Genomic DNA, 22,146 nt, shown 5'->3' with positions numbered 1-22,146 from the left:
GTTAAAGGCTGCATGCTTTTTTCTTTTTTTCTTCTGGCTAGTTTCAAGTTTCTGTGTGCACATTCTGTTTCTGTCGCAACAAAACTACATAATTTGTCATAATTGGATTCAAGAGTGCCTGAAATGCAGATGGAGGTCAGCCACACCGCCTCCTCCCTCGAAAGAGAGTGGGGAGGGAATGCTTCGGAGGTAGATGATAGCAAAGGAAGGAAGTGGAGGGTGCAGCACATTCAGAAAGTTACAGACTGATGCAGTTTCGTGTGACACTCCCAGTTTTAACGGTCGCACCTGAGGGAGGAGAGGCAGATGTTTCTCAGGCCGCCTCACGCTCACATCTGCTGGCAGGCTCTCTATTATCCATCTGTGGCCCACTCATGACCCCATCAACCGTTCTCGGCAGCATCCTCGTTTCCTAAATCTCGTGGTTTGAGCAGTTTCCCATCAGCCGCACTAACAAGCTTAAATTACCTGCTACTCCCTGCATATATTTGCATTTCTTTGCTTTTTCTCCATAAGGTTGCTTGAGCTTATCTGCCTCTACTCCTTCAACAGCGTGAAGGAGTAGAGGATAATAAAAAAGAATGCCTGTTGTGTTCAACGAGTTTGGGCGGCATAAATCATTAATACTGGTTAGACTTCCTCACATTGTTCCCGTCTTATTAGCGGTGCACCAATGTGATTTCTGTGGCTGATTTGGGACATTTTCCTAAGATTGTAAATATACCTCACAGGAAATCTTTACCCTGTCTGTAAAAAGAACAAAACAAAACCAACACTAATGTGCCAATACACACAGTATTGTGCATGGTCCCATCAGCAAAACAACCTCTCTACAAAGCATTAATTTTGTAGATACTTTTTAACATCTTTATACTCATTTAGTATTTTTGCTTGACAGCTGTTTTTCATGTTACCTCTGCTATAAGTTGCCACAATTAGCTCATCGCTGTTCTCAAGCATAAAGTTAAGCATTTCTGATGTTGCCAGTTTTTATTTTCCAAAGCAATGGTGATGTACAAATTATAACAAAAATAGCCCAACAGAATTCTTTTTTTTTCTGATTTATCTATTCTACTGTAAGTTGTGCAACAGCTTGCGACATAGTGTGTGTCCGAGTGGGTTGGAAATGATAAAATGTTGCAATAATCTCCATAAAGAGAATGTTTATTGAGGTAAATCACAGAGCAGGAGTCCAGCAACAAACATTTTGCTGCAGTTTCCTCAAAGAGAGGTAGACATTTTTTGCTTCTCTTACTTCAGGTTGAGTTCAGGTGAAATCTGACCTGGTTTGACTCCCATCCAACCTGACGCAGCAGGGACTTCTGATGGACTTGCTGGCTATTTGTGAGGTTTCATAGTTTTTCTTTTTTATGATTTTATTTTAGAAAATTGGAAGAATTTACCTTACTATTTTTGCAGCATACTAATTAAAACTAATTATTACTACCCAACGACAACTTGTAAAAAGGATAGGATTGCCCATTTATTCAGGGGAGGTAAGCCCTCCTGAGAAGATTATCATAATTATCTCATCTCACCTTTGGCATCCGTGAGTTATCTAATGTGTGCTCTCACCTAGCTTAAAAGCCTCACACACGTGTGCGCATCTGCACACAACAACCTCAGACAGATTAATACCAGGGAATGAGGTGAGGTTTTAGTGCTCTGACCTATATTCCCGTCCAATCCCTGTCATTTATGATATTTTGTGCCTAAGCTGGCCAGTGGGACAGCCTGCACTGGTCCTTTGTTTCTGTGTACCTGACGATTTGTTCAAATCTGTCACTCTTTTAGTAGGTGATGACACCAACTAACGCTGTTTTCTTTTTTTTGGGAGGGGGGTTTGCCTTTATTTTAGTTTGTATAAAATCTGACCAAACACTTTAGCAGGATTTTTAAGATAAGAAAGCAGCCAGAGTTCATAAACCTTTGACTCTTTCACATTTCATGTTTTAGAGAGATTGCTACAATGCTCCTCAATAGAGCATTTGCGTACAATTACTTTCAGAAACACCTTTGTGTCAGTTGTTAGAAAACAAAACTGCAAGCTTTGAAAATCATCACGTTTCAATGGAAAAAGTGTCTGTCCAGTAAAATGAGTAGCAAGTTAACAAGAGTACTGCTTTGAAAGAATGGCAGCAGGGTTGTGTTAACTCCAAAGGAAGTTGGAGAGCAACACCAGAGATGGGAGAATCTGTTTAACATGACAACTCTTGAGAGAGCAAATATAGAAATATTTCAAGACGAAAAGCTACAAGGAATCGTAATTTCAGTCTGATACAAGCCAAACCGTGCACACGGGAAGAGGGTGCTGTGGTCAGATAAAAAGAAATGGAACTTGTTGGGAAAGTTAACAAGACACCCCAAACCACACCGGTGCTACTGTGAAACGCGGTGGCAGCATCGTGCTGTGAAGCAGCTTCTTTTCTGCAGGTTTCTGAGAGCTGGTTAGAGTTGAAGATGGGCGGAGCCAAACAACGGGCTCTCCTGGCAGAAACTTGTTGAAGGCTTTAAGATGTAACTTTCAGGGGGATGCTACTCATTTACATATTGATACATGTTGAAATTTTCAGCTTTTTTAAATATAAAATACATTGACGTATACAGTTTCATTGTGACAATATATATATATATATATATAAAAAATATGGACTACTTTGTTTCTACATGCTGGTGCAAAATGCTTCTAGTGGCATTTAATGCAACAGATTTTCTGTTTGTTACAGAGGCTGTGCTGTCATGTCGCCAAGCCCTGAGCCGCACTTTCAGTCATGCAGTCATTCCAACAGGAGTAATAACATTCCCCACACGGCCCGGCTATGAAAGCCGCCCGCTCCTGCGGCGCGATTTAAGCTAAAGGTTTATTGTTGTCAGGGAGCAGTTTTTGTGACAGTGGCTGGGTTGCTATCTGCTGGCACACAATGGCAGAAAGAGGAAGCTGGCGGCCGGCAATGGAGAGGGCTAAATGAAAGCCGTTCCTCCTCGGTGATTCCGCCTGCCCTGGTTTTTGTCCGAGCTGCCTATCAGACCTCTGCGTCTGTCTAGGGGTGTGTGTGTGTTTTTTTATCTTTTCTTTATTTGTCGGTTTGTGCGTGACCGTCTGCCAACTCGAGCACCGGTTTGAGTCGGGAGGCCTTTGCTGCTTTTAAGCGGCGGCGCACTCACTCTTTTTGATCCTGCTGACCTCGGCAGGTCGTTCCCCTCTTGAAATGCGTGATTTCACTTCCCGTCAGTCGAAGGCTCGACCAGAGGAATCCGTGTGTTTTTGCTGACACGAGTTCACACACGTTTGCCTGATCTTTTCCTCGCTCACACCGAAGCTGTCGGGTATACCTCTTCAGCTGTCAGGCCCGCGTTGACGGAGCTTCTCTGTGTTTTGGATTTTTTTCCATCTTTAGAAATCTCTGGCTGTGAACACATGCAGGACATTAAGCAACTGCTTTTTCCTCTACCACATAGAAACGTGGGATGCCTGAAGCCTCTGAGCTGGAGCTCGCTCTGCGCGAACTTGGCGTCAACAAAACATAACTGAGCTAGCTTTGGTCTGAGTAGGAATGTTTCAGTCGCATTGCTGGAATAATAAAAAAAGCACTTTTGGTTTAGGCATAGGAGGTTTCTGCTGTGATTATGTTTTTAATCAGTGTACCAGATGGGTGATGGAGCAGAATATGAGGGACCAAAGAGGTACAACGCTGTTTAAGTTTATCCTCAAACACAATCAAACATTGATTGCTGAACAAAGAATCAAGATGTCTATAAATTTGTCAGGATTTAAAAGTTACTCCAAACCAACTATAAAATTGACACTTCAGGGCGTGCTGTGGTGGCGCAAGGGTTTAGCACGCCCCACATGTGGAGGCCTTAGACCCGCGGACTTTGCGGGTTCAACTCCCGGTCCCGACGACCTTTGCCTCATGTCCTCCTTCAAAAATGGCGCCGGCTCAGCTGGCTGCCTGCAGACGCAGCTCCTGTCGTGTGTGTGTGTGTTAATCTGTGTATAAAAAATTCTTGCTGTAACTGCGAAATAATTTCCCTGCTGGGATGAATAAAGTAATTCTTCTTCTTCTTAAGGACTATAGGAATAAAATCAGTTAAAAGTGTAGTCAGCTGAATGAAATGTATTTATCATGATCTAATATCTTTTCACAAAAAGGACCACCAGCAAAAGCGCTACACTTGTGAACTGCTTACTAATAATAATCATTAAAGGAAAGCATTTAAAACCGAAAATCCATCAAGGACTTTAAGGTTTCTGATGCCAAAAGGAATTGTGTTTATGGCCTAATTTGACTTTCTAAAAATCCAACAAAAAATTTAGAAGAAACTCACATTGATCTGCCAGCTGACAGCACCAGAATGGAACCATTTTGATCAGGAAAAAATATGTTTGTTATTCTGACATTGAGTTGTATCTCTACAAAGTCGGTACTCCATCTCCGTTTCCCTCACCTCGAGATACGGTTACGTTTTCGGACAACTACCCTGAAGAGTAAAGCTGAGACTTTTTTCCAGATCATAATAGGAAACATGGACAGCATTACATTAAAAAAGGTAAATATGACATAGTGTATGAAGCAAACAATAAAATATTTAGCGCAGTCGCATCTCAAAATGGTGACTAGTCTTCTTTCTGACTTGGTGGGCTAAGATTCTCCAAAGCTTTGCTATAGCAGCTCATTATGACTGAGGCTGCTTCACACTCAAAGTTTGCCACATGTACAGTAAACTTTAAGATTTACCTCATGTTACTATGGATTTTTTTTTTAAAGATTTCTAAAATTCTTCATTATTAGACTTGATATTTGCTGTCATTTCTGCAAACTGGATAACTGTTGACATATTCATCTTGTAATTTAACAAGAAACTTGACAAGGTTAGACCATTCCTCGTTTAGATCAGGCCTTTTCTTCACTTTTTAATCAATTTATTAACCCGTTTTTGTGTCTACTAAGGTCCTTTCATATGTGTAATTCACAATTCACACATGCATTCTCACACACCTATTAAATATTCATGGTCTCTGCATTTGGCACCAACAAAGGCCACTGGAGTCGCACCGGTTTCGTTGTTGTCAAATTAGCATATTAATGGCATAAATGGTGTATAATTAACACGTGGGAGTGGATTATGCATGTGGATCATTGTGGGATCAGTCATAGAGAGTAAAGGGTTAGGCTTATTAGGTTAAAAAGAAAACTGAGGCGTGTGTAGTGTGAAATTTTCCATGTGATTTAATTTATTATGTAACTCGAGTAAAAGCTGTAGACTCTCAAATCAGCAAATTCATACTTTTTTTTTTTTTTTCTCCCTTCACTCCAGTTGTAAAGCACAAAAACTTAACGCTTTGAACGGCTGACTCGTGCGAAGTTTGGTCTGTCTTCAAATGTTCAAGGAAAGCTCTGGTGTTCCTTCCCGCCCGGGGCTTGTGGCACTGCGTCTTTTAAGCAGCTTAGATGAGGTGACGGGCAAACCGGACGTAACATGGTTTGACGGGCCTCGGCTCCGAGTGGCAGCCTAAAACACACGCAGACCTAATCCGGAGCAGTGGGGCCTTCTGAAGGGATCTCAACTTAGTCATCAGAACACAAATGGGAAATGGCAAACAGATCTCCATGTATAATCCTGACAGATTACTGCAAGCTTTAAAGTGGTCGAAATGTAGCCTCTGACCTCACAGTCACACGTGCCACAGTCAGGGAGTTAAAGGAAAGATTGCTTCAAATCAATGCAGCTGTGCTCTTCTGATGTGTGTGTCAAGGCTGTAGATAATGATTTCTCTTCCTGGATTAGTCCGAGTGATCTTTGCTAATAGATTATGAAATAATTACACGCCGCTTAGCTGTTATTTCCTAGCCTTTTCTTTTTTTTTTGCACCAGTATTTTGGCTGAATCTCAAAGTACTTGTGGAAAAAGCTTCTGAGTAATATTAGAAAACAAGCAGTGGTTTGCTTCAAATTGCATGTATTTGTTAGCATGGCCCCATCACACTCCAAGTCTTAAGTTTTATTTATGATCTGTAGCAAGATTTTGCAACAAAAGTCTGCTGGCAGTGATTTGTAATAATATGTTTGAAAATGCATTAAGATGTTAATCACAGCTGATTTAAAAAGTCAGCTTAGAGCCACTCAAGCATGTCAATCTATCAAGTTTATTTGTATAGCACATTTCAACAAAAAGGCAGTTCGAAGTGCTTTACATCATGGAAATGTAAAAACATCACAAATGCATCATAGAGTCAACACTTGAGAAAATCAGTAGCAGACATTGCATGTAAGTGCCATCGTTAAAATCATCAATATGCATCAAATATGTTGGTCAATGTTCCATTTATTACGGTTCAAAAGCAACTCTAAGCAGTTTCTGTTTTAGTTTTTTATTTAAAGGATCTCAGTGTTTCAGCTGTTTTGCAGTTTTCTGGAAATTTGTTCCAGATTTGAGGTGCTTAGAACCTGAATGCTGCTTCTCTCAATGTAAATAAATATTAGCATGAGAGAAATAAAGTAATACAATCTTTAGCCTTAGTCTTTAAACTTCTTCTCGCATCTTCTAAATAAATTTGGAGCTATGGTTAGCAATAAGCTTACAACATCAGTGCAACATATGCACATTGAAATTGATTCTGAACATTAATGGATTAAGTTTTCACTTAAAAACACTTTACATAACATGGCATAATTTGCCAAACTGACTCTGGACGACTGAGCACAGCGTTTTGCGTTCTCTGTCACTCTGTCATGGAGCAAAGAACCGCTTTCATTAGGAGCTGGAGCTTCATGGAGACCAACAACCAATCAAAATGGGTTGAGTGCCATACGTTAATTCAGTCATGAAATTTAAATATTGCCTTTTTATTATTTTCTTGCTGGTGTTTAAAGATGCTGTCTTCAATTTCAGAGTAATTTCTGGATTGTCATTTTTATAGGAACTCAGATTTTCAAAGCACTGACCTCAGCAGTTATGAAGGTGATAAGTGCTTCGTCGCATGTACGTGAAAGGACCCATTGACACGCCACATTAGCATCAAGCCACCGAGCTCCTCACCAGAGACTCTATCACAGATCGTATATCCAGTATTCCTATTCCCTTGCTTCTCATTCGTGACCTTTTCCCTTTGTAGCCAAACTTGACAGGATCACGCTCTCCAATTGTTTTGCTTATTCATGAGCACATGGCTCTTCCAGGCTGCTGATGACTTCCCACAATGTTTAGCTCTCGGACGGTCTGGTCAAGAATAGCCCTGCCGTCACCACTGCCCACTGGACCAGCGTCGGATAGCATCAGAGCGCGTGTTGTTGTGTGTCAGGGCAGATAACGGTTATCCTTGCGGCAACCGCGGCGCCGGTCATTGTGAGCCATCTGGAAAGCGACAGCATTCCAGTCAGTTCAACGGACGCGATTTTTACACGTCCGTGTTGCATTTTTTTTAGTGTTAGCAGGTCTGTTTTGGTTTGCTTTGCTGCACTCATGCCTCAGTGATCCCCACCACTGTGATGTGATATTTCTGTGATCACATAAACTTCTGTTTGGTTAGTTTTCCATTGCTCTGCTGTTTTTCCCCAACTCTGCAGACAGCCATGAATGGTATCCATCTCATGGTTTGTGTTTGTGCTCTGGCATCATTCTGCACAAACTGAGCAAAAAAAAAAAAGGGAAGAAGATTTTTTAAAAAAAGCTCCCTTGCGATCAAACACCTTCTCACTGTTCTGGATCCACAATTTGGTGGTCAGTCAGCCTAGTTAACTAAAAGACAGTTGGACTGATGACAGGCAGCTGGGGAATAACAGACAGATAGCAGCTGGCTTGCGGATTGAGAAGAGCTAAGCTTTCATTTCACAGCAGGAAAAAAAAAAAGAATTAGAGAGTCAAAACTGAATAATTGAGCCTGTTGAGGCTGAGGGAGCAACTCGGAGGACTCTTGCGTCGGGCAGACGCAAATGTGTTTTCCCGTAACTTGTCCTTATGTAAATGTGTGAGTGACGGGGCTTTGAATAAATTACAACAAAAACAAAACAGGCTTGTTTCCTTGGATGTGTGCGTTTGTCTTGGAGCGGATTACAAAGTCAGATGTGCGCAAACCCATTTTTAGAGATTGTTTCTGCAAATCCGGGGATAACAAGGAGCTGGTGATGCTTCAGCATTGGCTGCAAAAGACGCAGAGACATTTATGGATTACAGCCGGGAGAAGCGTGTGGCTGTTGTCCTGAAATGTGCAGGAGTAACCCACTGAATTAGAATGTGGTTAAAATCTTAATTTCAGTAAGTCAACTCAAAAAATTTAACTACAATTACACTGGTCAACAACCAAAAAATTGTCTGGGGTTTTTCTACTGTTTAGGGTAATTTTGATGTGTTGGATCCAAAAATCACATTGGCTTTGCTCAATCAGGCCAACTTTCTGAACTATGGATGTAAGATGAGCATCAAAATGCATGTTATCACATCTGGATGGGTTTCCTGAGAATCTGGGATCAATGAGTGATGAGCAGGAGGAGAGATTCCATCAGGACAGAAAAGAGACGGAGAATTTTGCCCAATCAAGACGTAATGTTCAATTTACATGTACTTACCCTCATCAGTCTTTACTATTCGATTTACAGAAATCCAAGGTTGTAATATTTATTTAATACACTCTGTTAGAATTGTTTTTCTCCTTTTTTGGATGAAAAATATTAACAGAAACAAACTGATGACGTCACAAAAACGTCATCAATTTAGTCAGAAGATCAGATTTCTCTACATCAAATTAGAATAAAAACCTGACTTGGTTGAGAGAAATGGATGCCATTTTTGGATTCAGCGTCCAAAAGACTTTTTTTGTGTTATATATACATTTGCTACACATGTGGGGAATTATTTCAAGACTATATTTCTGTTCTTTTTTATGCTTGTGGGTTACAGCCAAAGCAATCTCTAAATTCAGTTTCTTAAACTATAATAGCAGTGGAAAATCAAATTTTAATGCAAAAATGTTACGTTTACCACCACACAGTCGCAGAGAAGATGGATATTTTGGTGCAGCAGTCGGTCAGTGACACCCTTCTTAGCTACAAATAATCATTGCTACACATGTTTGCTGTTCCCAGAGCACTGTATGCTAACACTTTAATAGAAAGTTGAGAGAAAGTACAAAGTTCAGAAAGAAAAAGGTGCACAAGTAACCGAGATGACCACAACTTGAAGAGTGTTAAATAGCTTCCCATGTGTTTATGCAGTTCACCCACAGACAGATTTTTGAACTAGACAACACTCCAGTGAAAATGTTTTGTTTATGTTGTTCTTGTGTAATATTCAAAGCTTTAAAAAGTTTCTGAAAATGAATTTTAGGTTTTCATAAGCTGTAATCCATACTCACTCAATAAATTTTCAGTAAATACTAACTTACTGAAAAATTCCTACAGCAAATATAATATACATTTTTAAACAATTCCATCTAATGAAGGATTCACTGACTCTCCCATCATGCGGCGTTCCAGTACGACGTTTCAGCGCAGCATGAAGACGACGTGAAATTCTCTTTATCTTTTGAGCTGAGGCAGGATCCCCCTGCCGCATAGTGGGAACTCTTGTGCATTTCTAACTCGGATCGCACTTCTGCTGCATGTGTGTGTCCAGGTGTGAATGGCTTCCTGTGTATCCATGTGTGCCAGCGTACATTGCCCTTTGAATGGGGCACTTGTGTGAATTTGCTGCTTGCGTGGAGTCAAGTTAATGTGCTGATGGGTTTGTATGAGGGCCGAGGTCCTGTCCACTCATCGTCCTCTGCTGCATATTTTTGTACATTCATTTTTCACTTGCCGTTGGTGCATAAATTTGGGATCGCTGTGGTGGCACAGTGGTAAAGCCTTAGTCCGCGACGTGGCCGTCACAAGTTCGAGTCCTGACCCGGCGACCTTTGCCGCATGTCTTCCCCTGCTCTTACAACCAATTTTCCTGTCACTCTCAAATAAAGGCCACTGGAGTTGAAGAAAAGTTAAAAATTAATGCTTTTAAGTATTGTTCCAAAACTTTTTTATTTAAGAAGACTATTATTGAATAGTCTTCTTAAAAACATCTATCATTTGGGCTTTTAAATAAAACATTACTGAATAATTACGCCTTTTTCTCTGCCTTTTAAAGAGCAACCTCAAATAGAATGAGAAAACTGGTCTGTTCACGTTTCCTTTGGTTTTTCGTTGAAAGGATTTTAGTGCAAATAACCAGTATGATGGAACGTTTTCTCAGTTTTGAGACCATAGCTTTTTAAATCCTTTTTATACCTTGATACTAGCAACCAGCCTGTCTTTTCAAGTTACATTTGTAGCCTTGGAAAAATCCTTTGCTAAGGAATTGTTTTTATTTTAATACTTGGCAGCAGATTGAATTATTATTTTGTGTCTGTATCAAAAACAGCCTTGTTCAAAAAAAGCAAATTAGGATTTTGATTGTGTCTTACCCTTTACGCCTCCTGGTTTACACATTTAGTCCTCATTTGGCCTTTCTTGGTTGTTGTTTTTTTTTTCTTTTTCAGCTTTGCTTTTCCAACCACGAAATGAAAATCGGCTCATGTCTGTGTTTTGAATCCTTGTTTTCCAGTGCTGGCCAGCTTCCGAGGGACCGTCCAGCACGGCCTCCCGCTGGAAATCGGAGACACGGTGCAGATCCTGGAGAAATGTGAAGGTACGCTGCACACGGCGACACACAAAGAGCTCGTTTTCTCAGAATGAAAGAAAGGAAAGAAGAAATGAAGTGAAACGCAACACTAGATGTAATGAAACCATTTTGCTTCCACTTGAGCGGAGCAGTAAAAACACGCCAGATCACTTCTGCTTCTCATTGGCAAAATATGTTAAGGATGTGATGGAACCTCTCTAGGTGATTTCCATGTTAAAGCTCCCACAAATAATGCGGCTAAATATATAGAAAGAGTGCACACATTTCCAGTTAGGATTTATAAAGTAGAGATCTAGAAATTGAACTATTTTTGACACTGACAGTGTTTTCCCCAGTGTAATTTTAAGCCTGGCGGGCAACCAGGCTTTACTTGTGCCCCTCCAGGCTAAGCATTGCTTATTTAAGTTTTTTTTTTTTTTTTATGTTTGCATTTTTTAAGACTTTATAGTTGGTGTTCAGATATTAATCTTCCAATAACACATGATTGTCAAGTGATATTTTCAAATTTCCTGTCAACTTTAAACATTTCTTAACTCAAACACACGACTGGCCGCTGGATGAATGGTTGCCGTAGCGCCCAGCCGCCTGGCTTAGCAAGACTTTACATCTACTTTCACATCTCAACCTTCCCGTTACAACCACAAACTTTAATGCACTTCACTGGACTTTTATGAGAAGTAGCAGATAATTGTAAAGCGAAAGGAAAATGACAGCTTGTTTAAAAGTTTTCAATAATAAAACTTGAAAATTGAGGTGTTCATTTATTGATTACCTCAAATTAAATTCAGATCAACTAATGGCTTTCAGATGCCAACTAAATGGTAATTAAAGTTTATAGTGGAGGCAGCATCGTGCTTGCTTTTTTATGGTAAGCAGGGAAACTTAAAAGCTGATGACAAAACGATAAAAAAGTTCTAGATTCTTTTGCAGAGAAATAATAAGATACAATATCTGCGAAGAAGAAGAAAAAGTGAGCAGCGTCTCCTGCACGACGAACGCCTGCAGAGATTTAGACTGGCTTCATTTCCTCTAGCACAGTCTTTTTTTTTTCTTCTTCTTTTTTCCCCCCAGCATCCTGCATCTGTTTTTCTCTTTTCGCCACTTCTCTTCTAAACCCTCCTGTTGTCGATGGTTCTCCTCTACTGCGAGCTTTACTTTCTGCCCGACCCCTGTGACGTTTTGCGAGTTTCCGAACAATCCGAAATCGCTTCGCTGCAGGGCGAGCGCTCTTTAGGCACGCTTTTGCCACAAATAACCGGCCGTGCACAAACCTTCAGTCACTTCGGTCTCTTCCGGAGCTCATCTTTCACTTCCTTTTTGGAGATCAAAAAACAAAAAAGGAAAAAAAGAAGAAAAAAAAACCATGCGCACAGCCAAACAGACAGGCAGTCATGCATCTTGCCAGTCAGAGGGATGTGATATTGTGGTATGGGACCCAGAGGAAGTAGACAATAGCAGAGCCAGCTGAATGCTCGGCCCAGAAGGGAGGAACTAAATCAAAATCCTGCCAGCAGCAAAGAGACAGGAGGGGACTGGTGACAGCAGAGGAGACGGACTAATGGCTCTGCCTCATGTTGATGCTATTGACACTTCTAAACACACACGCTACCGGAGTGTCTTTACTGGCTGCTTGCTTCAGTTTGATAATGTACCACCTCAGCTATTGATTTTTGATTTGCCTCTTCCGTTCTGCTTTCTTTAGTAGCTTCTTGTGGTCAGTGAATTCATTAACCTTTGTAAACAGTAAAAAACCCCAACTAGTTTTGTGTCTGTCTGACATGTCAATAAAACCTGCTGAGCCACCCTTAAAGGGATAATTCAGGTATTTGAAAGCAAAGCCCATTATAATATACGTTGATCCTGCAGGCTTGTCAGAGAACAAAGCGAACTTTATTAATTTGAAAACATCTCAAGTTTTATGTGAGCAGTTTCTTTTATTAACCTTTTCTCTGTTCTTGTTTGTTCTGGCTAACTATTTATGAAGAAGCTAATTATAATTTACTTTAAAAAAAAAAACTGGCAGTAGAAGACACCAGCAATGATTTTCCTGTGTAAGGAATATAATAGAAAATTCTGAGAATTCCTAGTTACCTAAAAAACAAGTAAACACTCAAGTCACTGTCTCTTGTAGGGTGTGTATGTATATGGATGCTCACACCTGATGTGTATTTTTTAGTCCTTGAGATGCCAAAACTGCTAGGTAGTAGCTCGGATAATGATGTGGAGAATGAAAGAAGTTTGGAAAATCTGGGTTAATCACAATCTGTTGTTGCAGTTTTTAGCAAGTGTGTTGCAACTACTTGCTTCTAATATTGTTTTTGAAATTGTCTTTTTCTAGAAAATCAAAATTTGATTCTGTGTTTGCACCTCTTAAACTAAACTACTTATTGGTGTCACTCTCCTGAACGGTCCCTGAACTGTTCAGGGACGGATAACCTGAACTGTCCCTTTAAGACATTAATTATTTTCTTTTAAAGTCATGCTACCCGATTTGAACAAAGTCGTATTTCACACCACTGAATCAGTAAAAGCTGGTCACTTTTGCTTCTTCTTGCATTTAAATATTTCACACCTTGCTGTCTACTTTTCACCTTACTGCCACAGAGCTTTGCATCAAGCCACCACAGCTAGGCACGTTCTGCACTGACTCATCTCTGGAAAAACTGAGCAAAGTTTCCACAGCGCAGACCAAGACAAATTATTCAGCGTTACCATGACCGAATTTGCCTGAAAAAGATGAGAGGTGCTAAGTCGCCGTTGCTCTGGTGAAATCTAATAGTGATTAGAATAATCTAATACATTTACAGTCCATCTGAGCTGTTCAGCTAATGCTCTTATCTGGAGCGACTTACAATGGCTGTGGTGTGGTGGCTGTGGACTGAGCTTAAATGGGCTGTTTTGGGTGAAGCGCATCAGCTCAGATGCACACAAATGTAAATTCATTAGATTGTTTCTGTCTGGGTTGGGATTTGCAAAGAGCACTGCATGTTAGTTAGTTTGGTGCAGGTCCATTTTGGAGCGTGTAATGGTGTGAAGACAGTTTCTGTTTTTTTCTTTTAATTTCCGGTTGTTGCTTCTTCGTGTTAATACATCGACCTATTTGAGTCATAGGTATTTGCAGGGTTTCTGTTTGGCTTGAGATTTTTTGTTTTTTTTTTTGTACCTGTGCTGCTCTGAATTCATATGTGGTTTATATACTGTACTTATATGTTTTTTTAGAACTTTTTTTATATAGCTTCAATGTCATAACTGGGCATTTTACAATATAAGTCTAATCAATGTCCGATTACGTTGAATCCAATTGGGTCCAGTTCAGTCAAACTTGATCCAGTTCACTAATGCAATCAACACAATCACATATAAATCCAATAAAACTTGTTGTACAATTAAATCCCATACCAGTGGTCAGTTAATGCTAATAGGTCAAAAGTTATCCAACTAGAGAAGTGCAGCACACAAACACTAACCCAAGAGTCCTTTCCACTGGAAGTTAAAAATAAAGGCTAAACGCATAGTAAATGAAAGCATTACACCGTGTTCCAAATTATTATGCAAGTGATATTTTCTCAGATTTTCTTAAATGGTCAATGCAAATGATGGTCAGTATAATTTTCAAGTCATGAACTATTACAGTATAAATCAAATTTTACTGAACAAAGCTCCCCATGAGAACAGTATTTTTTCAAAAATAAAAAACTCAAAATGCACTGTTCCAAATTATGCACAGCAGGTTTTCTAAACATTTTATGGATTATAAAGAACTGCAAACGGTCATTCTTTGAATGTGCAGCATTAAGTGGTCACATGTACTAAAATTAAAAGCTATTTCAATCAAAAACATCTTAACAGACCGAGTTACATGTTAACATAGGACCTTCTTTGACATCACCTGCATAATTCTTGAATCCATTGAACTTGTGAGTTTGTGGAAAGTTTCTGCTTGAATTTCTCTGCAGGATGTCAGAAAACCTTCCCAGAGCTGCTGTTTTGATATGAACTGCATTTCACCCTCAGATCTTCTGCTTGAGGAAACTCCCAAAGGTTCTCAATAGGGTTGAGGTCAGAGGTCAGAGGAAGATGGTGACCACACCATGAGTTTCTCCCCTTTCATACCCATTGCAGCCAGTGGTATTCCTTGCAGATTGAGATGGTGCATTGTCATGCATGAAGATGCTTTTGCTATGGAAGATACGGCTCTTCCTTTTGAACCATGAAAGAAAGTGATCAGTCAGAAAGTCCATATACTTTGCTGAGGTCATTTTCACACCTTCATGGACTCTGAAGGGGCCGACCAATGATTCTCTCTGCATGATTTCGGCCCAAAGCATGACTCCACCACCTCCTTGTTGACGTCACAGTCATGTTGGGATGTGGTGGCCGTCCACCACCAATCCACTACTGCGTCCATCTGGACCATCCAACAGACTTTTCATCAGTGAACAAGTCTGTTTGAAAATGAATCTTCATGTACAGCTGGGCCCACTGCGACCGTTTCTGCTTGTGAGCTCTGGTTAGGGGCCCAATAGTAGGTTCATGCACCGCAAGCCTCTGGAGGATCCTCCACCTTGAGGTTCCAGAGGCACCAGCAGCTTCAAATACTTGTTTGCTGCCTTTATCTGTACAAACCCATCTTTGTTCTGAATCAGCCACAAATCTCTTCTCAGTATGATAACGCTTCAGTTTTCGTTAAATATCTAATGTTTTCATATCTTGTCATACGGCACTACACTATCTGATGATTTTCGTCAGCAGACAGATCCTTTCTCTTTCCCATATTGCTTGAAACCTGTGGCCTGCTTAATAATGTGGAACATCCTTTTTAAGTAGATTTCTTTTAATTGAGCTCAGCAGACAAACTAATCAACTCAGCTCTCTGAAATTAATTATAGTGATTCAAAGAGCCCTGACACACAATACCATCTATAAATTTAATAGCACAACAAAAATTGTAATCTTTCTGACACTTAAATCCAATTTGCATAATAATTTGGAACACGGTGTAGATCTCACAAACAGCTGTTTCCAGAAATAAAGCTAAACACAATAACAGTACCACTAGTACTTTCTGTGCGATGAACAAAACCCTTTTATCTAAGATTGTAAGTATATATAATCTCCAGGGCCATTTAGCGAATTCCAACTGTATTTTGTCTCCACAGGATGGTACAGAGGATTCATTCTAAAGAATCCTAATGTCAAGGTAAACAAACTTTTTTTTAAAGAAATGTGTTTATCTCCTTGCTTGTATGAAACTTTAGAAAGTCTGCCTCAGACAAGAATTCAAAACCCGACTGCTGCACCTGCTTTCAAACCCTGTTAGTGTTGCATTATGGTCTCTCCTGAACTCCAATAATTGGTCATCTCAAAGAGACGCATAGGAAGGTTTGAAGAGTCACGCTACAGTTCTGTTCTGAAAAACAGTGGCGCAAATATGAGCTTGATGGAAAAAGTAAGCAGAAACAAGCCTCTCCATCAGAAATGGTCTGCATCCAAAGATGAAAGGAAGATGGCAGAGGAACGTAAATACTATACAGAAGAACAAGTTAAATATGCTGCTGTTTTAAAGCATCTTGTGAGGCTCATGAAGTTTTACTTTTGACTGTTTCATGTTTTGAAAATTGCAATCTGAAATCTCGGTTTTTGAATATATAATGAGATTAATATTACTCATTTAGCTATTTATAGTAGGCACATGTCTTTTAAAAGACACCATAGAATTGTATTCTACCTGATATTTGTCAAATGACTTATCTTTATTTAAGCGTGTGTTGACTTAAATTTGTTTTAAGACTTGTATCTTATGATGAAAAGCAGAAAAGATGTAGATTTTTGTGTGAATAGATGGGAAGAATTTTTAGACAATGGATGGATTCTAAAAAAATTTTTTAGATAAATGATTATAATGAATTTTAAACAAAAAATGGTTGGATAGACAGAAAAATGTAACATTTAGACAATGTGGAATGAGTTGGGTAATATACAATTCTGTACATGCTTTTCTTGTAAACCTTTAAGAAAAATGTACATTTTAAGACTGTAACAATGCTGTTAATGCCTGCATTTCCACTCGGCACCACTGAAGAGCGGTAATGAAAGCTTATGGGTTTGTTTGTTTTCTGAATTTACCCTTGCATTCATCAACGTGATTTCTACTTTAATCTTCAGCAAACCAGCAGCTTTCTTCTGTCGAGCCGTTTTTATCGTCCTCCTCTAAGTAGAATACCACAAACTTAATTTTATCCACACATATACTTGGCTCTAAGTTGTTTATCACATGGACAGTCTCATGCTAATGGTGCCAGAAGCAAACGACAACAAGAGCATTTCAATTAACCTGCCTTTCTTCTATCCAAAGGGAATCTTCCCATGCAGTTACATCCACCTGAAGAACGCCGTAGTGAAGAACAAAGGGTGAGTCGTGTCTCTCTGGTTTGCCGTTTCCATTCGTGAAAGTGACGACTCGTTCTCACGCAAACGTCTACGTTTGCAGGCAATTTGAGACCGTGATGCCCGTCGAAGACTCTGTCATCACGGAGATGACGTCGACCCTGAGAGAGTGGGGCGCCATATGGAAGCAGCTCTACGTGGTAGGGATGATTACATGCATTTAGACACAGTTCCAGTGTGAGTTTATACGGGACTTGGTGATTGGAAAACAGTTAAAGCCGTTTCCACACCCTTTCATTTGCTGAATTGATTGTGTTTGTGGCCCATTAAGCTATCTCGGGGGCTCATTGAACTGAACTGATGAATACTTTGAGATCGAAGAGGAAAAAAAGCTACAAAAAGCAGCAGGGCACTGAAGCTTATTAGCTAAAATCCATTTTTAGCTTTTTTCCCCCTCATTATTGTGACACTTTAAAGAGTGGCTTGTCACTTGGTAAATTTTCATGGTGGCAATTCTTACATAGTTGTATATTTCTACTCAGGCAGTGTCCTTCCCTTCCTAGGCACCCTGGAGACTCTTTAAAAAAGTTTTAAAAACACAAATCTTCTATTGATGGATAATCTGTTGCATCTCAAACATTTTCTTTTTAATAGATTATTTAAAAATCTTTTTTTGTATTTTTTGCAAAGAAAAATACTTGGCTTTTTGAGGTTGATCAGAATATGTAGTGCCTATTATTTGTTAGTCTGTTAGCTATCATCATTACTTGTGCGTATGTACGACTCAGATGCATGACTGAAATGTGTTCATTTTTAAACATGGAACTGTGACGAAGAAGTTGGAAGTTCCCCACCACCCAAAGTGACTGGAGAAAAATAATTTTAATTTTGGGTCATCAAACATCCATGATCGTTTTTAGAGAGAGCTTGGTTAGGAAGCAAAAAAAACCCCAAAGACTTTTCTGTTCTTTTCATTGGAAAAGGAGAGAATAACTCAGCTTTTTGTCAGTAAAAAAATTTGAAAGTAGATGGAAGATCTGTGACCCTGGGGGAATGTTTCTCTGAGAACACTGCCATTGTGTGTAAAAACCTAAATAAACATCTGTCGGACCCTCCCATAAACTGAAAATGTGTCATCACTGGCCTTTCAATAGGACAAAAATCAAACAAATCGACAAATAGAAGATTCACCAGAATTAGTCGTGGCTCTCTGTTCATCTCGGCACGATTTAGAGAGAATTTATGATCTAACCATGTAAAATATTATATTGGAAAAGGCATGATCATGAAGATGTGATTTAATAATTGTTCTACGCGATTAAATGAAAAACTATTCCTTCACGTTCTGTTCCAAACAGAGGATTTTGATGGCTGGTATCAGCCGGATCTAATTCCACCTGCTCCTCTCTAAATGTGCGATTATATATTCCGTCACGTTTGGCCGTGTCTCTTCTCAAAGCTTTCTTTCCCCTCGTTCTCCTTCCTCTCCATCACTTGCACCTCCCGCAGAAGAACGAGGGCGATTTGTTCCATCGGCTCTGGCACGTGATGAATGAAATCTTGGACCTGAGGAGGCAGGTGCTGGTCGGCCACCTCACTCACGACCGAATGAAGGACGTCAAGCAGCACATCACGGCGAGACTGGACTGGGGCAACGAGTGAGTATCAGGCCGGCAATGTTTAAGTACGTCTCTCATAGAAGCAATACGGGTTCAAAATCAGGTATTGGCAAGACATTTGTTTGTTTGAATTTTGGCAAAACCAGCGTTGTTTTAAGTTGCAACTGTAGTTGTGATATAAAGTCATAATGTTTGGGAGGTATCACAAGAAAAAGTCTTTGGCTTTGCCTGAAACGTTTCTCCTCTTGTAGATTTTACAGTGAGCTGACTAATCTGTCGCCAACCCAGCCTCTTCCCGTTTGAGAAACAGTTGAACCAATATTGTACGATCCTGGAGCAAGTACGTTCTGCTCCCCCCTCCTCTGGACTCCGCAGGACTTATTTATTCTTCCGAGGTTGTTGTTGCGAGAATAAAGAAGAGATTTTCTTCTGATGACTTTTCCATGAAGGTCAGACTCCTGCCGAGTTCAGCTAAATCTTTGAATTGTTTTTCCCAGAAATCCCACGAGCGGCGTCTCGTCAGGTTTTCTTGGCCTCGCCGAGTTCATCTTGACCTTCAGACGCTTCTGCTTTCGGCTCCCTCTTTATCTCGTCAAAGCTGCAGGATTCTCCTGCTTCGTAGGCAGAAATTGTACACAATCTCTAGAGGGGATTGTTGGTTGTGAAATGTTTTGATTCCAATTATTTGCAAAGGTTCCTCCGATATGATCCTTCATGTTCTATAAAGTGTTGCATTTGAGTTGAACATGAAAGCTTGTTTTCTACACGCACCAGGGAGATATTATCCTAAAGATATGATTGATTGGTATTAAGGAGTTGCATCTAGCACGAAAGTGAAGTCACTTTAACAAGAGTCTGTTTGTGTGACCTCCAACTTTTCAAAGTGCTTTATAACTTGAAGACATAATGTGGTAGTTTATTGGTGTTATGAAGCACCAATAAGCATTTCATTTTGCCAAATAGCAACAAAATCATCAAAAATATTGATGCCTCGAGTTAAAGAAACTCAATGTTTCGCCTGTTTTGCAGTTTTCTGGGAGATTAGTGGAGCATGCCAACAAAATAAGGGAGTAAATCTGCCTCTAGGTCTCTTCAGGGTGGCCGCATTCATCTTACCGATTTGGTTCGACTAAACTCCTCTCAGGGGGGAAGAAAAAAAAATCTCTCCTCGCTTTTTGCCTCGGCTTATTTCTTACACATTTTTGCAGCTCTGTTCCTCCTCTCCAGCTTTCCTGGCTTGTCACACGTCTGTCTTTTTGTTGTCACCTCTCTTCACTGTAAGCACACTCCTCACTCAATCAAGTCGGTCTCACACAGCCGACACTTGCTCCATCCCTCCTGCTGTTTGCCTCTCTCCAATCTCTTACCGCTCAATGCTGATGGGTTAAAAGAAGGGAAAGAAAAAACCCTCAACTTGTGTCACATCCTCATTCTGTGTGCTTTTTACCTTTTTCTTTTTTTTTCTTCATTCTCCCGCCATTGGCCATTCTCAAACATCCATCATTAGTCAGAGTGGGACATGTGGGCCTTTTTCTCTTTTATTGCTGCAAAGGAGACACCTAGCGCTGGATGGTGTTGGTATGAACCGCAGGAGAAGGAATGATGAAAGAACGGTTTTAACTCCCACTTCGGAATAGTTGAGAAACGAGGCTGGAGAGGCGCATAAACGGATACGAGGAACTGCTGAGAGGTGCAGGAGGACAGAGCAAATGGAAAGGAGCTGAAGAAGAAGTCGGACCATTTGTCAGATGGATTTAAAACCCCGGCTGAGGTGGCAGTCGTGTTGATTTTTGCAGCTGTGCATCACAGTTCAAAGCACTCTGTGTGTGATTTGTCTTATCTGTGTTTGTTTTAGACAACTCTGCTTGGACCTGGTGCCCAGGCGGGAGTTCAGCATGGTGGACCCAGACGAAATCAGCGTAACAGAACTGTACAGACTGGTGAGGACTCCTAATGTTTGTCAAAACCTAATTTATTGTTCAGATAGTTGAAGGACCTTCCCTTCAATGGTTTTCTACCTGTTTAAGTGTTGGGCTGCAATCTTTCGCCTTACGTTTTACTGACACTGTTGATTTTTTTTTTTTTTTTTTACTTCAAGGTCTGGGTTGTCTTCTGGGCTTCCCTTAATGCACTTTACAAGACGAGCAGGACCAATTCCTATTAAATTATATAGAGTCCAGTTTGAGCAAAAATCTGTTCAACTCAATCATAATGCAATCCAGTTGTATGGTCACCATCAGATCCCATTATGTACTATCCAAATCAATCCAACATATCACAGAGTTAAAACATTTGAAACGCAATGTCAGTAGGTTACAGTTTGTAAATATCTGAAGATGATTTAGGCCCTGTACACACAGAGAGAGGAGTAGTGCATATTTTTGTGAGCCATGAAGAAAAAATACACATCCACGCGACAGAACGCGGCACAGAAAAAAGTCTAGTGAGAATGCCGGGCCAATCGGTGGCGCTGTCGGACTTCAAGAGAACGGTACAAAAAAAACACGAGTATGAAGCAAATGCGAGATAATTAGAGACGTCGTTGTTTAAACAGAAAGACACGGTTCACATAACTCTCTGAAGATGCACAGATCAGAATTTTGTGCTTTGATTTCTGATCTCTGTTTTTTGCTAAGTTGTGGCCAGACATCATCAAATGTACAATTTTGATGCATTCAGACACTATAATTGGTTGCAGAGTGTCATCTTTAAGACTGATTTGATGGCAAACAAACTCTGACAAAACATCAGTAAAAAACTTGTTAGCGCTACCGTTGTTGTTTTATACAGTATATGTGGCGGCCATATTGGGGTTTGGAGAATCTTTGTACTATGCATGTCAGAGTTCTGATTGCTGTGGTTATTCCAGTTTCCTGTTTGCATAGACAATGTATTCCTCACCTGATTACATTCAGACTAAAAAATCTAATTTGTGTTTTTGATGTATCTTGGAAGCAAACAAACGTTTTTGATAACTGTGTGTGGCACCAATGTCAGTGTTTTCCTCCAAGAGCAGCATTGCTGTTGAACAGAATTGACCGTCCTCCTGTCTGCTTCCATATTTTCTCCCCTCCACCCCCTCCCTCTGCCTTTTCCTCCAAAATTTTTCCCACCCGCCTTCTTTTGAACCCCATCCACTGTTACCATGGCAACCACTCCTCTGCCCCGTCACGGAGCAAGGGGGGGGGAATTATATCACACGTACTCTCGCGCTGTGTCGGCTTTTGCTTCAGAGAGGGGTAATTGAGGCCCTTAATCCGTCTGTTTCATTTCGGTTGTTAGCCGAAACAAAGGCAGCCGTAGAGAGATGAAAGCAAAACAACACACCTCTGTTCCAAAATAAGCAAATGACTGCAATTCCCAGCTACAGTGAGGCGATATTTTAAAAAAACAAAAAGAAAGGCACTCGCCACACGTATACATGAACAAAGACCCAGAAATGAGATTACACAAAGGCTCAATAAACCATGGAAATGCTGTGTAATTACAT

The 22,146-nt window shown here is 40.3% G+C and overlaps 1 protein-coding gene across 4 annotated transcripts in view; it reads left to right on the top strand.

Moving 5' to 3' along the window:
• dock4 (dedicator of cytokinesis 4) overlaps nucleotides 1–22,146 on the top strand; it is a 125,521-nt gene that overhangs the window by 22,694 nt on the left and 80,681 nt on the right. For 3 of the 4 annotated variants that reach the window (XM_023349959.1, XM_023349961.1, XM_023349958.1), the window contains exons 2-7: nucleotides 10,573–10,656; nucleotides 15,810–15,850; nucleotides 17,006–17,061; nucleotides 17,141–17,237; nucleotides 18,547–18,695; nucleotides 20,512–20,596. In XM_023349959.1, the coding sequence (XP_023205727.1) occupies nucleotides 10,573–10,656; nucleotides 15,810–15,850; nucleotides 17,006–17,061; nucleotides 17,141–17,237; nucleotides 18,547–18,695; nucleotides 20,512–20,596 (512 nt within the window). The remainder of the gene's footprint in view (nucleotides 1–10,572; nucleotides 10,657–15,809; nucleotides 15,851–17,005; nucleotides 17,062–17,140; nucleotides 17,238–18,546; nucleotides 18,696–20,511; nucleotides 20,597–22,146) is intronic. The other variant, XM_023349960.1, reaches the window with a different exon arrangement.

This window comes from Xiphophorus maculatus, chromosome 17 (genome assembly GCF_002775205.1).
Source record: "Xiphophorus maculatus strain JP 163 A chromosome 17, X_maculatus-5.0-male, whole genome shotgun sequence".
NCBI lineage: Eukaryota > Metazoa > Chordata > Actinopteri > Cyprinodontiformes > Poeciliidae > Xiphophorus > Xiphophorus maculatus.
Note: the sequence above shows the minus strand (reverse complement) of the source record. Positions and strands in the feature narration are given on the sequence as shown.